General features: G+C 54.5%; 2 protein-coding genes across 3 annotated transcripts; both read right to left on the reverse strand.

Annotated features, from left to right (window-relative positions):
* Positions 1 to 2,002: 2,002 nt before the first annotated feature.
* Positions 2,003 to 17,549, reverse strand: LOC115652058 (protein TEX261). Of its 2 annotated transcripts, none has more exons than XM_030563571.1 (6): positions 17,414 to 17,549; positions 11,715 to 11,794; positions 9,890 to 10,043; positions 5,443 to 5,510; positions 4,444 to 4,546; positions 2,003 to 3,622 (listed from the first exon to the last, which is right to left on the reverse strand). In XM_030563571.1, exons 1-6 carry the CDS (start codon positions 17,481 to 17,483, stop codon positions 3,507 to 3,509), a joined length of 591 nt encoding a protein of 196 aa, XP_030419431.1. In that variant the 5' UTR covers positions 17,484 to 17,549; the 3' UTR covers positions 2,003 to 3,506. The 2 variants fall into 2 exon arrangements, with proteins under 2 accessions (XP_030419431.1, XP_030419430.1); XM_030563570.1 differs by lacking the exon at positions 17,414 to 17,549 and adding an exon at positions 13,024 to 13,202.
* A 236-nt stretch (positions 17,550 to 17,785) lies between these two features.
* On the reverse strand, positions 17,786 to 19,113 carry LOC115651978 (rRNA 2'-O-methyltransferase fibrillarin-like; the record flags this gene model as incomplete). The annotated part of the gene is made up of 2 exons (XM_030563380.1): positions 17,786 to 17,887; positions 19,027 to 19,113. Coding segments are annotated over 2 exons (189 nt in total), but the record flags the coding sequence as incomplete, so codon positions are not given.
* Between the last annotated feature and the right edge of the window lie 778 nt (positions 19,114 to 19,891).

The following is a 19,891-nucleotide window of genomic DNA, read 5'->3' on the forward strand; positions in this document are numbered from 1 at the left end:
CAGCCGCAAGTTTTAAATTGACTGTCCGCAGGCATGGCCATCCGTAGCTCCCAGTGGCCGCGGTTTGCCGTTCCCAGCCAATGGGAGCTGTGGAAAGCGGCACAGGCCGCAGGGACATGCTGGCCTCCGCTTTCCGCAGCTCCCATTGGCCAGGAACGGCAAACCGCAGCCACTGGGAGCTATGGGTGGCCATGCCTGTGGATGAACCATGTAAACAAACTTCTTGCGGCCCACCAGCAATTACCCTGATGGGCTGGGTGCAGCCTGCTGGCCGAGACTACCAACCCCTGATGTAGCTCATCCCTGACAGGTGTTTATCTAACCTGCTGATAAAACCTGCAATGGCAGAGATTCCACAACCTCCCTGGGCAATTTATTCTAGGATGCCAAGGTGAATAAAATTCAAGCACCACTGCACCTCCCAAAATATGTTATATCAGCCCCCACCCCACAGAAGGGAGGGGGAAAGAGGGAGATCCTACAGAACTATGCTCATGACTGTCCTGGTAACTATGATGGTATAATCAGGTCCTCACACAGGGTACTTTTCAAAGGGTAGACTGGACAGTTGGGCAAACACATTAGCCAGTTCTTGGCTTATCAAAAAATTAGACAGAGTCCCATCTTTCCTCCACCATGTACTTCACTGCAAGCTGAACCTAGCCTCTGTAGTAAGATCCCTACAGCAGCTTCATCCAAATTAAACATGGAGGTTATTGAATAAATATGAAAAATAGTCAGCAAATTGGAGATGGGTAACCTGAGGCATGGAGTACATGTCTTGCTCAAGCCCCCTGAGTCAGTCAGAACCCGGGAGTTCATGCCGGGTCCTGTAGAGGCGCTTCCTCATTTTCTCCTCAGTGTTTAAGGTCTGCATTCGGGTGACAGGGCTGATTCATGCATCGATTGTGCAGATTTAACCAGATGAGTTAAGAGACAGAAACAACTGAATCAATGCAACTCCCACGTGTGGATGCAGAATAAAGGGGTTTATCAGTATAGCTGATTCTCGTAATTAGATCAGCAACTTGGTAGTGGTCTAACTCCATCCACTTACTTAGGGCTTGCGCTGATGAAACTGAATCAGTTTCTAAACCAGTAGTTAAATCAGCCCAAGAGCTGTACAGCTCAGTCTTAATTAAGAACCTCAGCCTGCACTCCTCCACCCCTCTCCTCCTGCATTTTAGCTGTTTAGGGCCAGGTTTCGCAGGTAGATCCATGTAGACAGACCCAGTGCCCACATGAGCCCAGCTGAAATCAATGGACCTTTACACACCATGCGAATTCAGCTGCTTGGATCCAATTAATAGATTTTTAGGAACCATCAGATCACCTAATCTGACCTCCTAATAACTCGTGCTTGGCTGAAGCATCTTCCAGAAAGCCTGCAAGCTGGATTTAGACATCAAGAGATGGAGAATCCACCACTTCCCTTGAGATTTTATACTGAAGGTTAATCACTTTCCCTTCCCCAGTTAGCATCTTATTTCCAATTGGAATTTGTCAGGCTTTAACTTCCAGGCATTGGTTCTTGTTCCGTCTTTCTCTGCTAGATTAACGAGCCTGTTTGTACCCAGTATTTTCTCCCCACGAAGGTACTTATACATGGCAGGGTCCTGGGCTGTGGTCAGAGCTCCTAGGCCCTCTGGTAATAAATAACTGTAATCAAGTCACCTCAATCTTTTTGATACATCCAACAGACCTGTTCCTTAAATCTCTTACGATAAGGCATTCTCTCCAGCCCTCGAGTCACATGTAGCTCTTCCTGGCACCCTCTCCAGTTCTTCACCACGCTTTTAAAAGTGTTACAGAGTCTAGGCCTTATACGTTGAGCTCTTTGACGCAGGGTTAACGAAGTACTGTACAGATCATATTTGGTGCTATACAAATCATACATACTTCACCTGTAGCCCTCTTACAAACAGGAGCATTGGACTGCTTCAGGGCTTGACAATTATGATTGTGGTGAAGTGTCGAGAGGGAGACAGCAAATTTCAGCTCCTTTCATCATAAGGCAAACTGCATCTAGAACCTTTATTGAAAGAGAGAATTGGTACTTGAACAGAAATCACGCTGCCATTAAATTAAGCATGAGAATGACAGACATTGTCAAAGGATCCCCCAGTCAAAGCCTGCAGTTTCCAGGCTCTTCTCAATACACAGGATAGATTTCAACAGCTCTCAGTGGCCCTCATCCAGAGCTGGCCCATGAGAGAAGAGATTCATGCCTCATGGAATCTTCATAAACCCTTTCAAAATGATGAGTAGACGCTGCCTGGGGCCAAACTCCCAGTTCCAAAAAGTGTGGCACCACCTTAATGAAAACATCTTTATTCCTGGCACAACAGTTAAAGGTGACCAGCAAAGGGGCAAAAATGAGGTTGGGCCCTGGTTTTGCTTCTTTATTATATATAAAAAACACCTACAAGTTTTTCCCCCTGCTCTCACTGAACATTCAGGGTTTCTCAAACTCTTCCCCACCAAGAAGACTCTACGGGTGGCTGGAGAACTGTATGGCATTGGAAACCTGATGGAGAAGGGAAGCGATTGTTATTCACAGCTCTGAACGCAGGGCTCTCTGGTTTTGTCAACACCAATTTAGCTCAACTGGCTAACACAGCAAGGAGAAGAGCTCTTTTTGCGGAAGAGTCAACATCCTTAAATGAAAAGTTTAGGGCGCCTACAAGCCACTTCTGAGCCATCCAACAAGACTTCTAGCAAACCCAGGGAAGACAAAAGTTGAAATGTCTTAGGTTAAAACAAGCAGAAAAAAAATTATATAAAAAATTCCCTTTAGGCCATCTTTAATCATCATCATAAAGCGGCAAAAGAGGCACATGTCCCATTTTTATCCCTGGCAAGTCACCTTTAAGAGCCGCAGGAGCAGAGTGCATCAGTGCACAGACACCCTGTAGTCTCGCCCTCTGTGTCTGGATCACGGATACGCATGTTGTAACGAGCGAGTGAGCCGTGTCACCAGCTCTCTCCATCGCTGGCAAGCTTCCAGACAGAAATGTTTTGGAATTCAAGAGTCTGGTTATTTTTTTAAATCATGGCTGTATGCAAACCCCAGTTAGACACTGCGTGTGTTCCTCCTGCCCTCGGACAAACTACGCCCTACAAAGGCTTTTGGCTTTAAATAAGAACAGATGGCAATGCCTCACATCATGGTCTCGGAACACAGTGCATAGTTCGCAGAGGCTGCCGCCCTCCTTAAACTCAATTTGAGCAGAACCACCTCCTTGTCAGCAAGTCCCAGGGGATGATCGGAGAGGTATAAAAAGGCAAGCTCCTGCATTTGCACCACCAGAGGCGTCGAGCACGCATGTTTGACACGGCAGCTGCCTCTGGCTGTTGCACAGATTATACGTTCCTACCAAAATCCCTCGGAGAGAAGTGGAGGAGTGGGGGGTTCGCTGCTGACCCAGGGACAGCACTGATGTTCACATCCAGCTGGGGTCTTCCCTTCGGCTTCGTCACAGTTCATGCTGGCCGCGGGCCGCGGGTCAATACATCTTCTGTCGACTGGGCAGGATGGCCTCCTTGATGAAGGAGAAGATGAGGAGGATGCCGGAGCGCTTACCCCTCTTCCCCTTGGTGAAGTAGTTCGATACCACGTCATCTGTGGAGACAGGGAGCGCGGGCCAAAAAGATCAAATCCACCAAATATTGCACCACGAGCTGTCTGAAGAATCATTCGGTCTTGGGAAAAGAAGAGTCCCCACTTCACTTCCACCTCTCACCGTGGTGGAGTACCGGAGTCGACGGCAGAGCGATTGGGGATCGATTTATCGTGTCTACACTAGACACGATAAATCGAGCCCTGACAGATAAAGCACTTAGATAGCTTCTGCTGGACGCCCAAGTTTTGCCCAAGTGGGAGCAACAGCAGCTACTTGTTAGCTACCCGGGGGTATCTAATACAGCTACATTTCATAAGGTGGAATACCAATACCTGGCTCTTACAGAACTCTTCATCAGCAGATCTCAAAGCGCCCCACAGTCTTTAGTGTATTTATCCTCACAACGCCCCCCTGAGGCAGCGAAATATCCCCACTTTACAGCTGGGGCACCCAGGCACAAGAGAAGCTAAGTGACTAGACAAGGTCACACGGGAAGTTTGTGAACACACAACTGAACCCACAGTTCCCAAGTCCTAGGCTAGTGCCCTAACCACTGGGCAAACCTTCCTCATCTTTGACATGGGGGCCTAGTTCACAAAGACCACAAGGCCCCAGCAGGATTGCTGACACTGCCAGACCACTCCTTAATAGATTTTCTAAGTATATATCCTGCCCAGTTTTAAATGCCTTCCACCCCACTATCCAGCCCTTCAGATCAAGTGGGATATGTGGTCTCCACAAGTCACACCCTCTGGGTCGAGGGGAGGGTAACAGCTGAGCATTTGCTCGAGCTGGTTCCGAGAACATCAAACGTACGCACCTCCAGGCTGCACCGTCGAAGGTAGGACGTTCTCTCCAGCCGACAAGGACACAAAAAACGCAAAGGGAATTAACCACAAGCAGAACGTGAAGTAGGCAAGAACCTGCAGGTGAAACATGAGAGGCAGTGAGAGACCAATTACCATCAAATCACAACAGACTCGCTGCAGCAAACAGTCCAGAAACGTCGGGTTGCCTAACCGCTAGGTTTCCACATGGACATTTCTCCTGGGGCAGAAGCCCACAAACTAGCACCGTCTTGGTAGTCAAATCCAAGGATGGCAAAAATGGCCTTTCAGACATTTTAGAGGGTGGGAAGGAAGGGGGAAGAAATGCTCTGAGTGCCAAACAGGCTGCATCCCATGGGCTCAGACAGGAACCTTTCTCTGCTTCTGTGTCATCTGATAGCCTGCCATGCTCCGGGAGCTGGGGGATGGGAGGCAGATATGGAGAAAGCTGAAGTAAGACCAGACTAGAAGATAACAGGTCTCCAAGGTGAAGCCTGGTTCTCCACTAGATCTCCACAATAACCCTCTGGCCATAACTAGCATGCACACATCTTTATTTAGCTGTGTAGAAACCATTAGCTTAAATTCAGGTCTTGTCTATCCTAGAATACTCTAGGCTGTCTGGTGAACCGGGAGCTTTCATGCCTTTATTTAGGCTGAGGAAGCACGAAATCCACATTTTTGGATCCTTCAGAGAATCCTCTGGCAAAAACCATCCCCCAAAGAACCCAAAAGTGAAGACTCGACATTCCTGATATGGAAAAAACAGGCAGAAAAAAATACTTGGAGAAGTCCTGAGAGAACACACTGTCAGGGCATCTTTAATAAGGGCCAAAGGAGGGGAAGCCCCCAGATTGGGGACAGCTGTTTTTTCTCGGCAGGTCACCTCTGACCTCCCTTCTCTTCTCCTCGCCTCCCACCAGCACTCCACTCCACACAGCTCAAACGTCTACAAAGGCTTAAAGAGATGCTTCTCCCAAATCGTCTCTTACCTCTGAGAACGGGTAATACTCATCAGCAAAGTACTGGAACGCTAAGTAGTGGTTCAATATAACAAGCACTGCCAAAGGAAAGGAGAGAGTGAATTGCCAGATTTAAAGCAATACCCATCACCCTGCTCATGTTGCAGGCTCACTGAAGTGAGGCACCTTCCCTGACCGTAGGGCCCTGGAAAACAGTAGTATGAAAGCCATCAGAGATACAATCATACCATTACTTTGCTCCCAGCAATGGATCCAACACAAAGTCAATATCTTACCACCACCAGGATAACCCCTCTCGTCATAACACAAACATCTCTGATGACAAAGGAAGTGCAGTTCAAGTTGCCAGAGCAGAGAACTAGGACACCTGAGTTCTTTGCCACTGATTGTGAGAGACAACGGGCACACCTCTCTGTTGGGGAATTCCAGGAGGAGTCGTCTAGCATCCGTAAGGCTCTAGGACACACAACAGTTGAAGACAGTCATGTCCCACTACTGCTGCACAAGGGGAGTTTTAAATGGGGCAGAATAGCAGGCCAAGTTAGAAGGTGGCCAGGAAAGAGGGTTTAACACCTCTAGCTCTTGCAAGAAGTGTCACCAGCTTTTTAAGAGTCAGGAGGGGTCTTATGTCTCGTTCCAAAGAGAGCATTGCCAACAGCACAGCGCGCCATAGCGCCACGCCTGGGCACTGCTCCAGAACTGACTCAGAGCAGCGACTCTACCTTCTGGAGCACCAACACCACCTCCTACAGTCCCTTGGAGATCTCCTACGCAAGAACAGACCCGACCCTATCCTGCACACATGCAGCAATCAGAGGATCAAACCACCAGGGGATTGGGCTTGTAGGACACCTGGAATGCCAAGCTCTGGATGACATGCCAGTGGAGAGCTGCTCTCCTTTTCAGGAAGCAGACAGACTCACATTAGACATTTAGAACTAAAGGTTGTTTTTTTTTTAAATCATACACCCAGAGCTCTCTAGAACATACACAGGAACACTGAGAGATCACGTCAGGAGTCGTTTAAATAATTCATTGCTACTGAAATCATTTAAATCTACCTAGCTGCTGACACACCAATGGTCCAGCTAGCCTAGTGTCTTACTTAGATGAAGCTTGTCCCAGCATAGCAGACAAGTACAACGAGGCAGTATCACAGCTGCAGCTTCATACCTGCAGTGTATGAAGTAAAGAATCCAACTAGGGTGCTGGTGTTGGAGGACCACAACTCGTACTGCCCCATTGTCCCCCAGTGGTCCCATCTCTGTCTAATGTCTCTTCTAGTTTGTTGTGAGCTCCCTGGGACATGGACTGCCTTTTTGTTATCTGTACAGCAACGCACAATGGGGCCCTGGTCTATGACTGTGGATTCCTAGTGTGATGGTGTGTAGCAAGAACGATAACCAGGGGCACACTACTGTTACAGTCACCTAATGTATCACTACCGTTGCACAACTGCAATATCCCTGATACAAAGTACGTCACGTATGAGATCAATGGAAAAGTTGCCATCTGCTAAGTACGATGATCCTGTTTATATGCATGTAACATCTTTGCATCGGACGTTATGAATATTGGCGGTGTATTTGTATCTCAGACATGTGTTGTGTTCGTGGGTGACACTCCCCAGCCCAATTTACATTCAGACTAGCCATCGCCGGTCGGTCAGCCACAGAAAGGCATCAGCTCTTCAGAGAGCCTTTCCCGGGGACGCCTCAGTGTGGAGCCGATGGCTACCCTTCTGATTCAGCAAAGCACGTAAGGACATGTGAGCTAAGACTCCATCTTTAACAGTGACTTTCCATGCCCATGTGAGCCTGTGTTCCATATTCGCCAGGAACTTTCCATTCACAAGAGCCAAGTTGGAAATTGCAAGCTGTGCTATCACTGCTTTGTTTTCCTTCCTGTTTCTCATCTCTGGACTGTGATTTTTCTAAGGAAGCTTGGAACAAAGGACCGAATGACCCTCTACCAGCAAACTGAACATCACCGCTATGGTCCTGAGTTAGAGACTCTGGAAATCACTTGTAATGTATACGACTCTTAACTATTTAAGAACTCTCTTCTTTTCTTTTTATGTTATTAAACCTTTAGTTTTGTTACAAAAGGACTGGCATAAGTGTGATTTTGGGGTAAGACTGAGATAGATATTGACCTGGAGAAGTGGCTGATCCTTTGCGATTGGAAGAACTTTACATACAACGAATTCGGTTCTCAGTAACCTCATCGTAAAGACCAGATGTCTGGGTGGGAATAAGGGCTGGATTGCCTAGGGGACTCTGTTTTAGCTTCTTGATAACCAGTGTGGTGATACAGAAGCTCATTTTGTTACTGGTTTGGTGAATCTAATGTTAGAATAGCCACCAGTTTGGGATGCGTCTGCCTTATCATCAGTCTGTCCTGAAATTGGCATTCTCAGCTGTGACCCACACCAGGCCGGTCTGCACCTCGGTACTATACTAATGCAAATAATAAATAATGAGAATTTGTTCAACTTTCTTTTCAGTTCAAGAACATGGTCAAGTGAAAAATCCTTTACCTGCATTACTAACAGCTAGACATTATTAGACTAAAATCATTTTAACCATCTGAATTCACCATTCCTCAGTGACTGTTTCCCTTTCCTTGTGCTTCATTCAGATGGGACAGGAAACTAACTGCTCAGTTTTGCTTTCTCCGGGGCTGGCAGGGCAGTTGTTAATTAATCATACAACTTGGCCCATCAACGGCATCTTCCACCTGAGCATCTCGAGGAGCCCCCAGGGGACAAAGAAATGTTACCATGCCCAGCCGGGGAGCCTGAGGAACAGAGGGCCAAGGACTTGCCAAGATCACTCAGGAAGTCTGTAGCACTGCTGGGAATAGAACCCAGGAGGCTGTAAAGCTGGGGTACCCACAGCAGAAGGAATGCTGAAATCCAAACCTTAACACCCACTGATTTAAACCCAGCGAGCCGCTTCTTTTCCTGGGCGATGCTCTCAAATGATCTCAAATTCCCACGTGAATTCCTGATCCCAGGCCTAAGCTCCTTTCCTCTGCACCGTCGGCCCCTAAGCACCACATGGGGTGTATTTTCCATCGAGTAGGAAAAATTACGGCGTGATGGGGTTTATACAGCTCTCCTGGCACTGCTGTAAGAGTACACGCACTATCCCAGTGCACATCCTTTCCCAAAACTTTTCCAGTCTGCTTTAAAAAATGTATTTGTCTTTTATCAAATATATCTCCCACAGAGCATCTGATGAGCACCAGGAATTCTGATCCTTAAGTACAGAGCAGCATCTCCTACAAGTGCAGTACTTACAGGCTGATAGCATGGTCTAGGGTAGAGCAGACCCTCAGTTCTGGTTCCACCTGTCATTGCTGTGTAACTCTGGGCAAGTTACTCCAGGAAGGAAGAACAGATCTGAACATAAGAACGGCCAGACTGGGTCAGACCAAAGGTCCATCTAGCTCAGTATCCTGTCTTCCAACAGTGGCCAATGCCAGGTGCCCCAGAGGGAATGAACAGAACAGGGAATCATCAAGTGATCCATCCCTTGTCGCCCATTCCCAGCTTCTGCAAACAGAGGCTAGGGACACCATCCCCGCCCATCCTGACTAATAGCCATTGACGGACCTGTCCTCCAGGAATTTATCTAGTTCTTTTTTGAACCCTGTTATAGTCTTGGCCTTCACAACATCCTCTGGCAAGGAATTCCACAGGTTGACTGTGAGTTGTGTGAAGAAATATTTCCTTTTGTTTGTTTTAAACCTGCTGCCTATTCATTTCATTTAGTGACCCCCTAATTCTTATATTATGAGTAAATAACACTTCCTTATTTCCTTTCTCCACACCAGTGATGATATTATAGACCTCAGTTATATCCCACCTCTTAATCTTTCCTAATATGGAAGCCATTCCATACCCCTAATAGTTTTTGTTGACCTTTTCTGACTTTTCCAATTCCAATATATCTTTTTTGAGATGGGGCAACCACATCTGCACACAGTATTCAAGATGTGGGGGGTACCATAGATTTATATAGAGGCAACATGACATTTTCTGTCTTATTATCTATCCCTTTTTAATGATGTCCAGCATTCTATTCGCTTTTTTGACTGCAGGTAGGAGACAGGACTTGAGGGTAAGAGACAGGACTGAAAGCCAGTAGATCTGGGTTCTGTTCCCGGCTTTGCCATGGGCTATCCACCCCTGCCTGTGCTTTATAATCCCCAGATGCAAGGTGCTGAACTAAGCTCAACATACTCCATTAGCACAGCACTTGCTAATGCCGCAGGATGTGTTGCAAAAGACTCAAATGTCTGGGACTAGCTGGCCCAGAGACACAGCTGAACCTGTGGTGGAGGTGGCAGAAGATCCTGAGGTGGTCTCCGTGCTCTCAAATGCCTGTCCCCTCGCCGCAAACCCCAGCGGCACACAATCCCCCTGCTCCCCAAAGGCATCCAGACTCACCGCACGACAGTATAAAGTTTGGCGATGTCAGCATGATGAAGGGGAACGTCTGCAGCAAGCCGAAATAGACCAGGTTGGTGAAGAGGCCCACACCCACCATGAAGCCAGGAAAGTGTTCAAAGAGGTACAGGCCTACGAGCACTGCTGTAGAGAACTGAAACAGAGAAACACCCCAATCCACAGTTAATCCAGCCTCTCTATCACGTACACAGGGGGGAGTTGCAAGTGCTCGGTTCATCCAAGGCCAGGCCCAGAGACAGCTGTGTGACCTGTGATTGCTCTACAACAAGCCTGTGGATATCTGGGTGACATTTGATGTCCTATTACATACAGATCTGGCCAGAGCTAATGGTCCATTCTGGCCTTAAACTCTATGGGACTATGAATCTGTCTCCAGGACGTCTTGTGGCAACTTCAGATCACACTAAGTTTCAGCTGCTGCAAGTATCAGTGACCTTACGCTGCCAAGGGGACCTGCTGATGTTACCACCCCTCGCTGATCCCCACCTTGAGGGCCTTTTGGAGCAGTTCTCTAAATCATCCCTCTCCCCTCTGACATGCAGGCTCCGCTCCTCTATTTAAGAGATCAAGATGCATGGACTCAGACGTCCCTTTCAGTGCTGCCCAAGGGGACCAGCCAAGCAAAGGAAGTTTCTCTAGGGGCACAGTGCCACAGAAGCACCTTCCCTGGAGGCAGCAGCCATCTGCCACTCATCTGTAAGGCAGTATCTGCTGAGCAGGGAGGTCTACCGGATAGAGCACTGGACTGGGAACTCAGGAGACCTGTGTTCTAGTTCTGACTCTGCTGCTGGTCTACAGGCGACTTTAGGCAAGTCCTTTGCCCCCTCTGTGACTCAGATTCCCCATCTGTAAAATGGGACTAATGACTGACCTCCTTTGTAAAGTGCTTTGAGATCTATGGATGACAAGGGCTGTGTAAGCGGTGTTGTTTTTCATAGAATCACAGAACCACAGGGTCAGAAGGGACCGCAAGGGGCATCTAGTCTAACCCCCTGGCAAGATGCAGGATTTGTAGTGTCTGACCCATCCCAGACAGAGGGCTATTCAGCAGCCTTTTGAAAACCTCCAGTGAAGGAGCTTCCACAACCCCCCTAATGCAGACCAAGTTTCTGTTCCCTCCCATTGCAGCCTGGAAAGCAGGGAGCATGGCCCCTCCCTCCCAACCACCTCAGCAGCCCCAGGAGGAGGGAGTAAGGCAGGGCTGTGCAGTTCTCTCCCTGGAGAGTTTGGCTGCAGTACCCAGCTAGCTGTTCTGCAAACTTCTGTATTGTGGCAGGCAGATCCCTGATCGCCCAGAGCCCCTTGTTTTTACACATTCATGATCCTCTTTGCTTCAGGGTTGCCAAGAGGATTCAAGAGGCCTGGGGCAAAGCAATTTTGGGGGCCCCTTTCATTAAAAAAATGTTGCAATACTATAGAATACTACAGTCTCGTGGGGGCCCCTGCAGGGCCCGGGGCAAATGGCCCCACTTGCCTCCCCCTCTGGGCAGCCCTGCTTTGCTTCCCCATTCTAGGCACTGACTGGGAACAGTTCTTCATTTCATGGGCTGATGCTTCCCAGAGCCATTGACCTTGCTCTTTGCCAGATTATTTGGGGCTGGTGCTTTTAACTGGGCTGTTGATCCCTAAAATTGTAACATTCTGCATTGATTTTACTGCCTGCCCTTCACAGGCTAACTAAGAGGAGACTTGGGCTAGTAAAGGTTCATGGGCTAGCCCATGTCTAAGTGGCCCCTCAAAAATAATCTAATCTACCTCCCCACCACCGCAGGACTGTTATGAGCACAAACAGCCAGAGACTTACCCAGATCATGTATTTGATTATTCTGCTAGTAGCTACAGTGTATTCTTCTATTAGCTCCGCCAGATAGTAGAGGCCAGCGGCTAGAAGGGAAACAGAGGGGTTATTTCAGGCTCAGACTCTCACTGCAGCTCACAGCCAGAAGCTGCTCATGCCAACTAGACTGGTCATTTCCAGGGGATTTCGACCCCACAGATTCACAAACTCCAAAAGCACCGGAAGCCTTGTAGCTGTTTCCAAGACATTGTGGCCTGGACTTTCAGAGCTGGGGTCTAACTGGAGGGGCCTCCAGTTTTGGCTGCCCAACTTGAGTAACACTGGCCTGGTTTTCACAGGGGCTGGGCAGTTGACTTCATTTGAAAAACTGGATCTGCGTATCCAGGAAAAACAGTTCCACCATTACTGCAGGGCTCACCAAGCAACTTGGACCGGATGGGCTTGAAGTCGGTAACAATCAGCCCGTTGTGGGGTGATATGTAGATGCAGAACAGATGACAATCCCTGCCCTAAGAGCTTACAACCCTAAAGGCGAGACGCACCAGATGGGTGAAACAATTTACAAGCATAGCAACCCAAATAGGATTTTAAGCACAGACTAGGTGTGCCTGCGATTTGCAGCCAATCAACACCAATGATCATAGTTACAGCTGCTCTTGCAGTTTCAAATGTAAGTTCTTCAGATCCCATCTAAACTGTTTGGTGCTGTCACTTGGCACTGTTAAACAGTTGCCTGCCTTCCACTCCAGAGGTGGATGCATTTCAATGATGCGGGAGGCATGATCCAGGGTGGATAAAAATCAATGTTTTTTAAAAAAATAAAAAAGTAAAAAAATTTTTTTTGATTTAAATTGAATTTTTCTGATAAAATGCTTTTTGAAGGAAAAACCTATCTAAAGATAGTTTTAATTAAGATACAGTATAGCTCAAAGATATCTCCTCATGGAACAGGGATTATAAATTCTAATTCTATAGTATGAGACAATATATTCATGTAATGTTTAAGAAAAGTTTTGTAAATGAGTTCCAATGGTTCATGGATTGGGGACCCAATTTTATGGGGTTCCAGGGGCTTCTGTACAGATTATTGAGGTTAATCTTTCTATCTACCCAATGGGACTCAGTGCTCAGTCTAGAAGATACCAACAGAGACGTTTAGTTTTGCATTCTCAAACCGTGGATTTGTGTCTGCAGAGATAACATGCTTGTTACCAGCAAAAATGTTTTAAATAAATAAATATATAGAGGTGAGAAATAACAGACCTCAACCCTATTGTCCCTCTGCAAATTTGTGTACACAGAGTCAATCCCTTACCTCTCCCTAAAAGTGCAAAGTTCCAAAAACTCCAATGAATAGAAGACTGTTGGGGGCGGGCTACATCTGGACAAGGAGAAGTCTGGAGAGAAATGTGAGAAGGGAGGGATAGGCAGTAGAAACAAAAGTGAAACTGTTTGAGCAGCATACTCCAGAAGTCTTGAGCTTTTTCTGAGTGTAGCCCTCATTGATTTGAGACCTGCCATACCACTCTCTCACTAGAAGGGAAAACCTATAATGGCAGCAGGGTTTAAAAGACACCCTGTTTGGGAATAAGAACCATTCAATAAATATATTTGCTGATGATGTTTTAAAGAAAGTCTCACCAGCGAACTGGAGGAAGTCACTTAAGCACTTGGATTCAGACACTGCTGAAGTGATAATCTCACTTTTAACGGCAGTAGCTGCTTCTGCCAGAAATTGAGAAATTGTTTGGACCTGGAAAAGCCAGAAAGCTTGTTTTTCTTTTCCAGATTATGAACAAACAGGAAAATGAAGGTGAAGACGACTGTGTTAGCTGCAGAAGCCAATATTTTAAGTTTCTCATGTTGACTGGCTGACAAAGTTGATTTTTGTTTTTTAAAATATTTAATTTAACTATTTTAGTTAAAAACAATTTTAACAAAAACAAATCTGATTTTAAAGAACTTGAATGAACCTGTTTTGTTAAAATACTGATGAAGAAAATCCAGATTACATAACGTTGTTGTTTTAGTTAAATAAATCAATTTAAATGTCTGTCTGGTGATGTTCTCCTCCTAATAAAACATGGCAAAAAATCCTGCAAATATTAATGATTAACCCGTTGAATTGGAGGTATTTATGAAGTCATTGGGAGAAGAACTATCTGCTTCAATTACCTTTGGTAAAAGAAATAACCAAACAATCATTCATTTTCCGATATAGCTGTAAAACTAATCTGAAAAGTTTTCAAAATAATCACTGTTTAAAAATGTATAGTGTGTCCCTTCTAAAAATGAAACCTACATCGATCTCTGAGTTGTGAAGCATATGTATTAAGGCTGTAACAAGCAACAAGAAAGCACTTCTATGTAGAAAACCGTGATTAAATTGAGTCTTCCTGACTAGTGATTTAAATCAAGTCCACCCTGGCATGATCCCTAAACTCGTTCCGATGAGAGGTCCTAGAGCATTAGTGTCATGATTTAGTGTGGTCGCAGTCATGGGCCACAATCCGAATGGGGCCCACTTATGGCAAGCACAGGACAAACACAAGCAGAAAAGGTCTCTGCTCCAGAGAGCTTACACTCTATGGGGCACAAAACTGGGGCCAACACATCAGATAATCACAGAGACAAGAGATGGAAACAGCCCCTTGTATCAGCCAGTTCCACCTTGACCAGGAGGGCAGGGCTGGTCCCAACAATAAAATTCCTGTTGCTTTGTCCAGTCTTCTGCATCCTATATTTTTGCTGGTTCCTTTAGCAACCCTGTGGCCTGTTGCTATTTTTCAGCTCCCCTTTCAACCAGGCAGCAGTTTGCAGACAAAGCGGCAGCTGGGAGAAAAGCACATCCTAGGGCCCTCAGAGACGGGAAACGAGATTGTTCCCGTCTCGGGGCGGCCTTGGGAAACATCTGTCCTAACACTGTGGCTCCCTGGAATTCGCTCCGAGTTGCCCCCTTGGGTTTCACTGGAGTTGGGTGAAGGTTCCAAGCCCTGAACACAGGAGTGGCTGCAGTACCGGTACAGCAAGCACAGGGCAGGTGCCCCATCGCACTGGCTGCCAACCTGCCGCGCGGCTGGGCATTACTCTGCACTGCAGTATTACGGGGCTGCTCGGAGAGGTGCGGCCAGAGGCACAGGGGGTCGTGACGGGGGAGCTGCCCTCACGGAACAGGAGCAATCAGCCCAAAGGCAGGGCACAGTGCAGGTGACCTGGAACCGGGTCGGACACCTGCAGGGAACAGGCTGGGCACCCTATTCCCCCTCCTCCCCCAGCTGCACCTACCCTGGTCCCCCATCCTCCCCAACCCAGTATCGGGGCCTAACACCACACCCCCAGAACAAAGGCAGCCCCAGGCCTGAGACATCTACAGCCCCTCCCCCAGAGCGCATCCCCGACTCGCCCCCATCTCTGCACCCCCCCCCCACCCCACAGGGAGTCCTCGGTTAAGTCCTCTGGTGCCAGGGGGAACAGGAGGAAGATGGGGCGCGGGCCGGTCCCAGAGGCGATCAGGCGGTGCGGGCGGGTCACTCTGGGGCAAAGGGATCAGAGTGGCGGGCAGGGGCCGGGCCCTCACTGATAGCCAGGGAGGGGCACGACCGGGGGCGGGGTCGGGCTCTCACCGATGGCCAGGGAGGGGTGGGGGGGTGGACCGGTGGTGGGGGGAGGCCCGGGGGGGTCTGGCTCTCACCGATGGCCGGGGGGGGCCGCGGACCGGTGGCGGGGCGGGGCCGGGCTCTCACCGATGGCCGGGGGGGTTCTGAGGGGGGCGGACTGGTGGCGGGGGAGGCCCCAGGGGGGTCGAGCTCTCACCAATGGCCAGGGGGGACCGGGGGGGAGCGGACCGGTGGCGGGGGGAGGGCCGGGCTCTCACCGATGGCCGGGGGGGGGCGGACTGGTGGCGGGGGGGGGTCTGGCTCTCACCGATGGCCAGGTGGGGCCGGGGGGGGCGGACCGGTGGTGGGGGGGCCCCGGGGGGGCCAGGCTCTCACCGATGGCCAGGGAGGGCGGACTGGTGGCGGGGGGCGGTCGGGCTCTCACCAATGGCTGGGGGGAGCGGACTGGTGGCGGGGCGGGCTCTCACCGATAGCCAGGGAGGGGCCGGGGGGGGCACGGACCAGGGGGGGTCCGGGGGGGCCAGGCTCTCACTGATGGCCAGGGAGGGGCCGGGGGGTCGGTCGGGCTCTCACCGATGGCCAGGGAGGAGCCGGGGGGGGGCAGACCGGTGGCGGGGGGGGGGGTCTGGCTCTCACCGATGGCCGGGGGGGGGGGGGCGGACCGGTGGCGGGGGGGCCCAGGCTCTCACCGATGGCCGGGGGGGAGGGCGGACCGGTGGCGGGGGGGGCGGTCGAGCTCTCACCGATGGTCGGGGGGGCGGACCGGTGGCGGGGGGGGCGGTCGGGCTCTCACCGATGGCCGGGGGGGGCGGACCGGTGGCGGGGGGGGGGCGGGCTCTCACCGATGGCCAGGGAGGGACCGGGGGGGCGGACCGGTGGCCGGGGGGGGCCGGGCTCTCACCGATGGCCGGGGGGGCGGACCGGTGGCGGGGGGCCCCGGGGGGGGCGGACCGGTGGCGGGGGGGCCGGGCTCTCACCGATGGCCGGGGGGGACCGGGGGGGGGCGGACCGGTGGCGGGGGGGGTCTGGCTCTCACCGATGGCCGGGGGGGGAACCGGTGGCGGAGGGGGTGGGGGGGGTCGGGCTCTCACCGATAGCCGGGGGGGGGCAGACCGGTGGCGGGGGGGCCGGGGGGGCCGGGCTCTCACCGATGGCCGGGGGGGGCCGGGGGGGGCGGACCGGTGGCGGGGGGGTCGGGGGGGCCGGGCTCTCACCGATGGCCGGGGGGGCCGGGGGGGGCGGACCGGTGGCGGGGGGGTCGGGGGGGCCGGGCTCTCACCGATGGCCGGTGGGGGCGGACCGGTGGCGGGGGGGCCCCGGGGGGGCCGGGCTCTCACCGATGGCCGGGGGGGGCGGACCGGTGGCGGGGGGGCCCCGGGGGGGCCGGGCTCTCACCGATGGCCGGGGGGGGGGGCGGACCGGTGGCGGGGGGGCCCCGGGGGGGGCCGGGCTCTCACCGATGGCCAGGGAGGGCCCCGGGGGGGGGGGACCGGTGGGGGGGGGGCCCCGGGGGGGCCGGGCTCTCACCGATGGCCGGGGGGGGCCGGGGGGCGGACCGGTGGCGGGGGGGGCCGGGCTCTCACCGATGGCCGGGGGGGGCGGACCGGTAGCGGGGGGGCCCCGGGGGGGGTCTGGCTCTCACCGATGGCCGGGGGGGGCGGACCGGTGGCGGGGGGGCCCCGGGGGGGCCGGGCTCTCACCGATGGCCGGGGGGGGGGCGGACCGGTGGCGGGGGGGCCCCGGGGGGGCCGGGCTCTCACCGATGGCCAGGGAGGGCCCCGGGGGGGGCGGACCGGTGGCGGGGGGGGCCCCGGGGGGGGCCGGGCTCTCACCGATGGCCAGGGAGGGCCCCGGGGGGGGCGGACCGGTGGCGGGGGGGCCCCGGGGGGGGCCGGGCTCTCACCGATGGCCAGGGAGGGCCCGGGGGGGGCGGACCGGTGGCGGGGGGGCCCCGGGGGGGGCCGGGCTCTCACCGATGGCCGGGGGGGGCCGGGGGGCGGACCGGTGGCGGGGGGGGCCGGGCTCTCACCGATGGCCGGGGGGGGCGGACCGGTAGCGGGGGGGCCCCGGGGGGGGTCTGGCTCTCACCGATGGCCAGGGTGACCAGCGCCACCTGGATGAGCAGCGAGAACCAGCTCAGCGCGTAGATGAACCACATGGCGCCGGGCGGGCGGGCAGCGATCCGGGCCCCTCGCTCCGCCGCTCCCGGGCCCAGGCCGCCGCTTCCCGTCCGCCGGCGGCCGCTGCGGGGAGGGGAGGGGGGAGGGGCGCGGCCAACGCGGCGACGGAGCCGCCCGGCCCGGCCCGGCCCACAGCGGCCCCCGCAGGCCCGGGGGAGACAGCGCAGGAGAGAGAGCGGCCCGGCCCGGCCCCCGCCACGAGCCCCCCGATCCCGCCCCTTGGGTCGAGCTCCCCCCCCCGCCCCGATCCTCCCCCCACGGCCGGGCCCCCCCCCCGCCCCGATCGACCCCTTGGCCCGGCTACCCCCGCCCCGATCCCCCCCACGGCCGGGCCCCCCCCGCCCCGATCCCCCCCACGGCCGGATTCCCCCCCTTGGCCCGGCTGCCCCCCGCCCCGAAACCTCCACGGCCGGGCTGCCCCCCGATTTCCCCCTTGGTCAGGCTCCCCCCATGGCCGGACCCCTCCGTTCCAAACCCCCCACGGCCGGGCTCCCCCCCCCCCACCCTCAATACCCCCCCTTGGCCAGGCTGCCCCCCGCCCCGAAACCCCCACAGCTGGGCTCCTCCCAGCCCCCGATACCCCCGGCCACGGCCCAGCCCCTCACCCTTATAGCCCCGGGTGGGGACCCCCGCCCTGATAACCCCCCACAGCTGGGCTCCCCAACACCTCGATACCTCCCCAAGGCTGGGCTCCCCCTCACTCCCCGATACCCCTACAGCCAGGCCCCCAACACCCTGATACCCCCAGGCAGGGCCCCCAACACCCCGATACCCCCGGGCAGGGCCTACCCCCGATCCCCCCCCACGGCCGGGCTCCCCCCCCGCCCCGATCCCACCCCTTGCCCCGGCTGCCCCCCGCCCCGATCCCCCCCCACGGCCGGGCTCCCCCCCGCCCCGATCCCGCCCCTTGCCCCGGCTGCCCCCCGCCCCGATCCCCCCCCACGGCCGGGCTCCCCCCTGCCCAATCCCGCCCCTTGCCCCGGCTGCCCCCCGCCCCGATCCTCCCCCCACGGCCGGGCTCCCCCGCGCCCCGATCCCGCCCCTTGCCCCGGCTGCCCCCCGCCCCGATCCCCCCCCCACGGCCGGGCTCCCCCCCAACCCGATCCCCCCCCTTGCCCTGGCTGCCCCCCTCCCTGAAACCTCCACGGCTGGGCTGCCCCGCGATTTCCCCCTTGGTCAGGCTCCCCCCATGGCCAGACCCCTCCGTCCCAATCCCCCCCACGGCCGGGCTCCCCCCCCCCAATACCCCCCCTTGGCCAGGGTGTCCCCCGCCCCGAAACCCCCACAGCTGGGCTCCTCCCAGTCCCCGATACCCCCGGCCAGGGCCCAGCCCCTCACCCTTATACCCCCGGGTGGGGACCCCCGCCCTGATACCCCCCACAGCTGGGCTCCCCAACACCTCGATACCTCCCCAAGGCTGGGCTCCCCCTCACTCCCCGATACCCCTACAGCCAGGCCCCCAACACCCTGATACCCCCAGGCAGGGCCCCCAACACCCCGATACCCCCGGGCAGGGCCTACCCCCGATCCCCCCCCATTTCTGGGCTCCCCCCACCCCCTGATCCCCCCATGGCCAGGCTCCCCAACACCTCGATCCCCCTGGGTCCAGCCCCCACCCTGATCCCCCACAGCTGGGTTCCCCAACATCCCAATACCCCCGGGCAGGGCACAGCCCCCCACCCTGATACCCCTTGGCAGGCACCCCCAACACCCAGATACCTACCTGGACAGGGCCCAGCTCCTCAACGCTCTGATACCCCCAGGTAGGGTGCAGCCCCTCACCCTGATACCCCTGGGCAGGGCCCCCCAACACCCCAATATCTCCTGAGGCAGAGTCCCCTCACACTAACCCCCAAACTGGGGCAGGCCCTGCACAGGATGATCCTACTGCCCCCTGCCTTGTCAGTGATGTGGGGCTGGGGACCCTTGTCAGGCTGGTTTTCTGGGGAGCACCCAGGCTTGTTCTCCACCCTTGGGAGCTCCCCGTTGCAGGCCAGGGCACTGGCTCCGTGTCTGGTGCAGCCCTGGGACTGGGCCAGGGATTGGGTTTCCAGGCAGTCTGGGCAGCACCCCCATTCTGGCGCCATCTCTGGCTGCTATTCGCTCGCTGGGCTCCTCCTTTCCTGGGTCGCTGGCACTGTCCTGTCCCAGCCCCTGCCCTGCTCAAGCCCTGCCTGGCTCTCCTCTCCTTGGGGGGTTCCTGCTGCCACCACCACACTTCCTTCAAATCTCACCTCAGTCTGTAATTGCCCAGCTCCTGGTGCCAATGCCACTCTCCACCATACAGCCGCCAACCAGCCTCCCCATCCAACCACCCATCTCCCACCTGGCACTCCCATCCCAAAGCCAACGGCCCAATTCCAGCCATCTCACCCAACCCTCAATT

This window comes from Gopherus evgoodei, chromosome 5 (assembly GCF_007399415.2).
Source record: "Gopherus evgoodei ecotype Sinaloan lineage chromosome 5, rGopEvg1_v1.p, whole genome shotgun sequence".
Taxonomy (NCBI): Eukaryota; Metazoa; Chordata; order Testudines; family Testudinidae; genus Gopherus; species Gopherus evgoodei.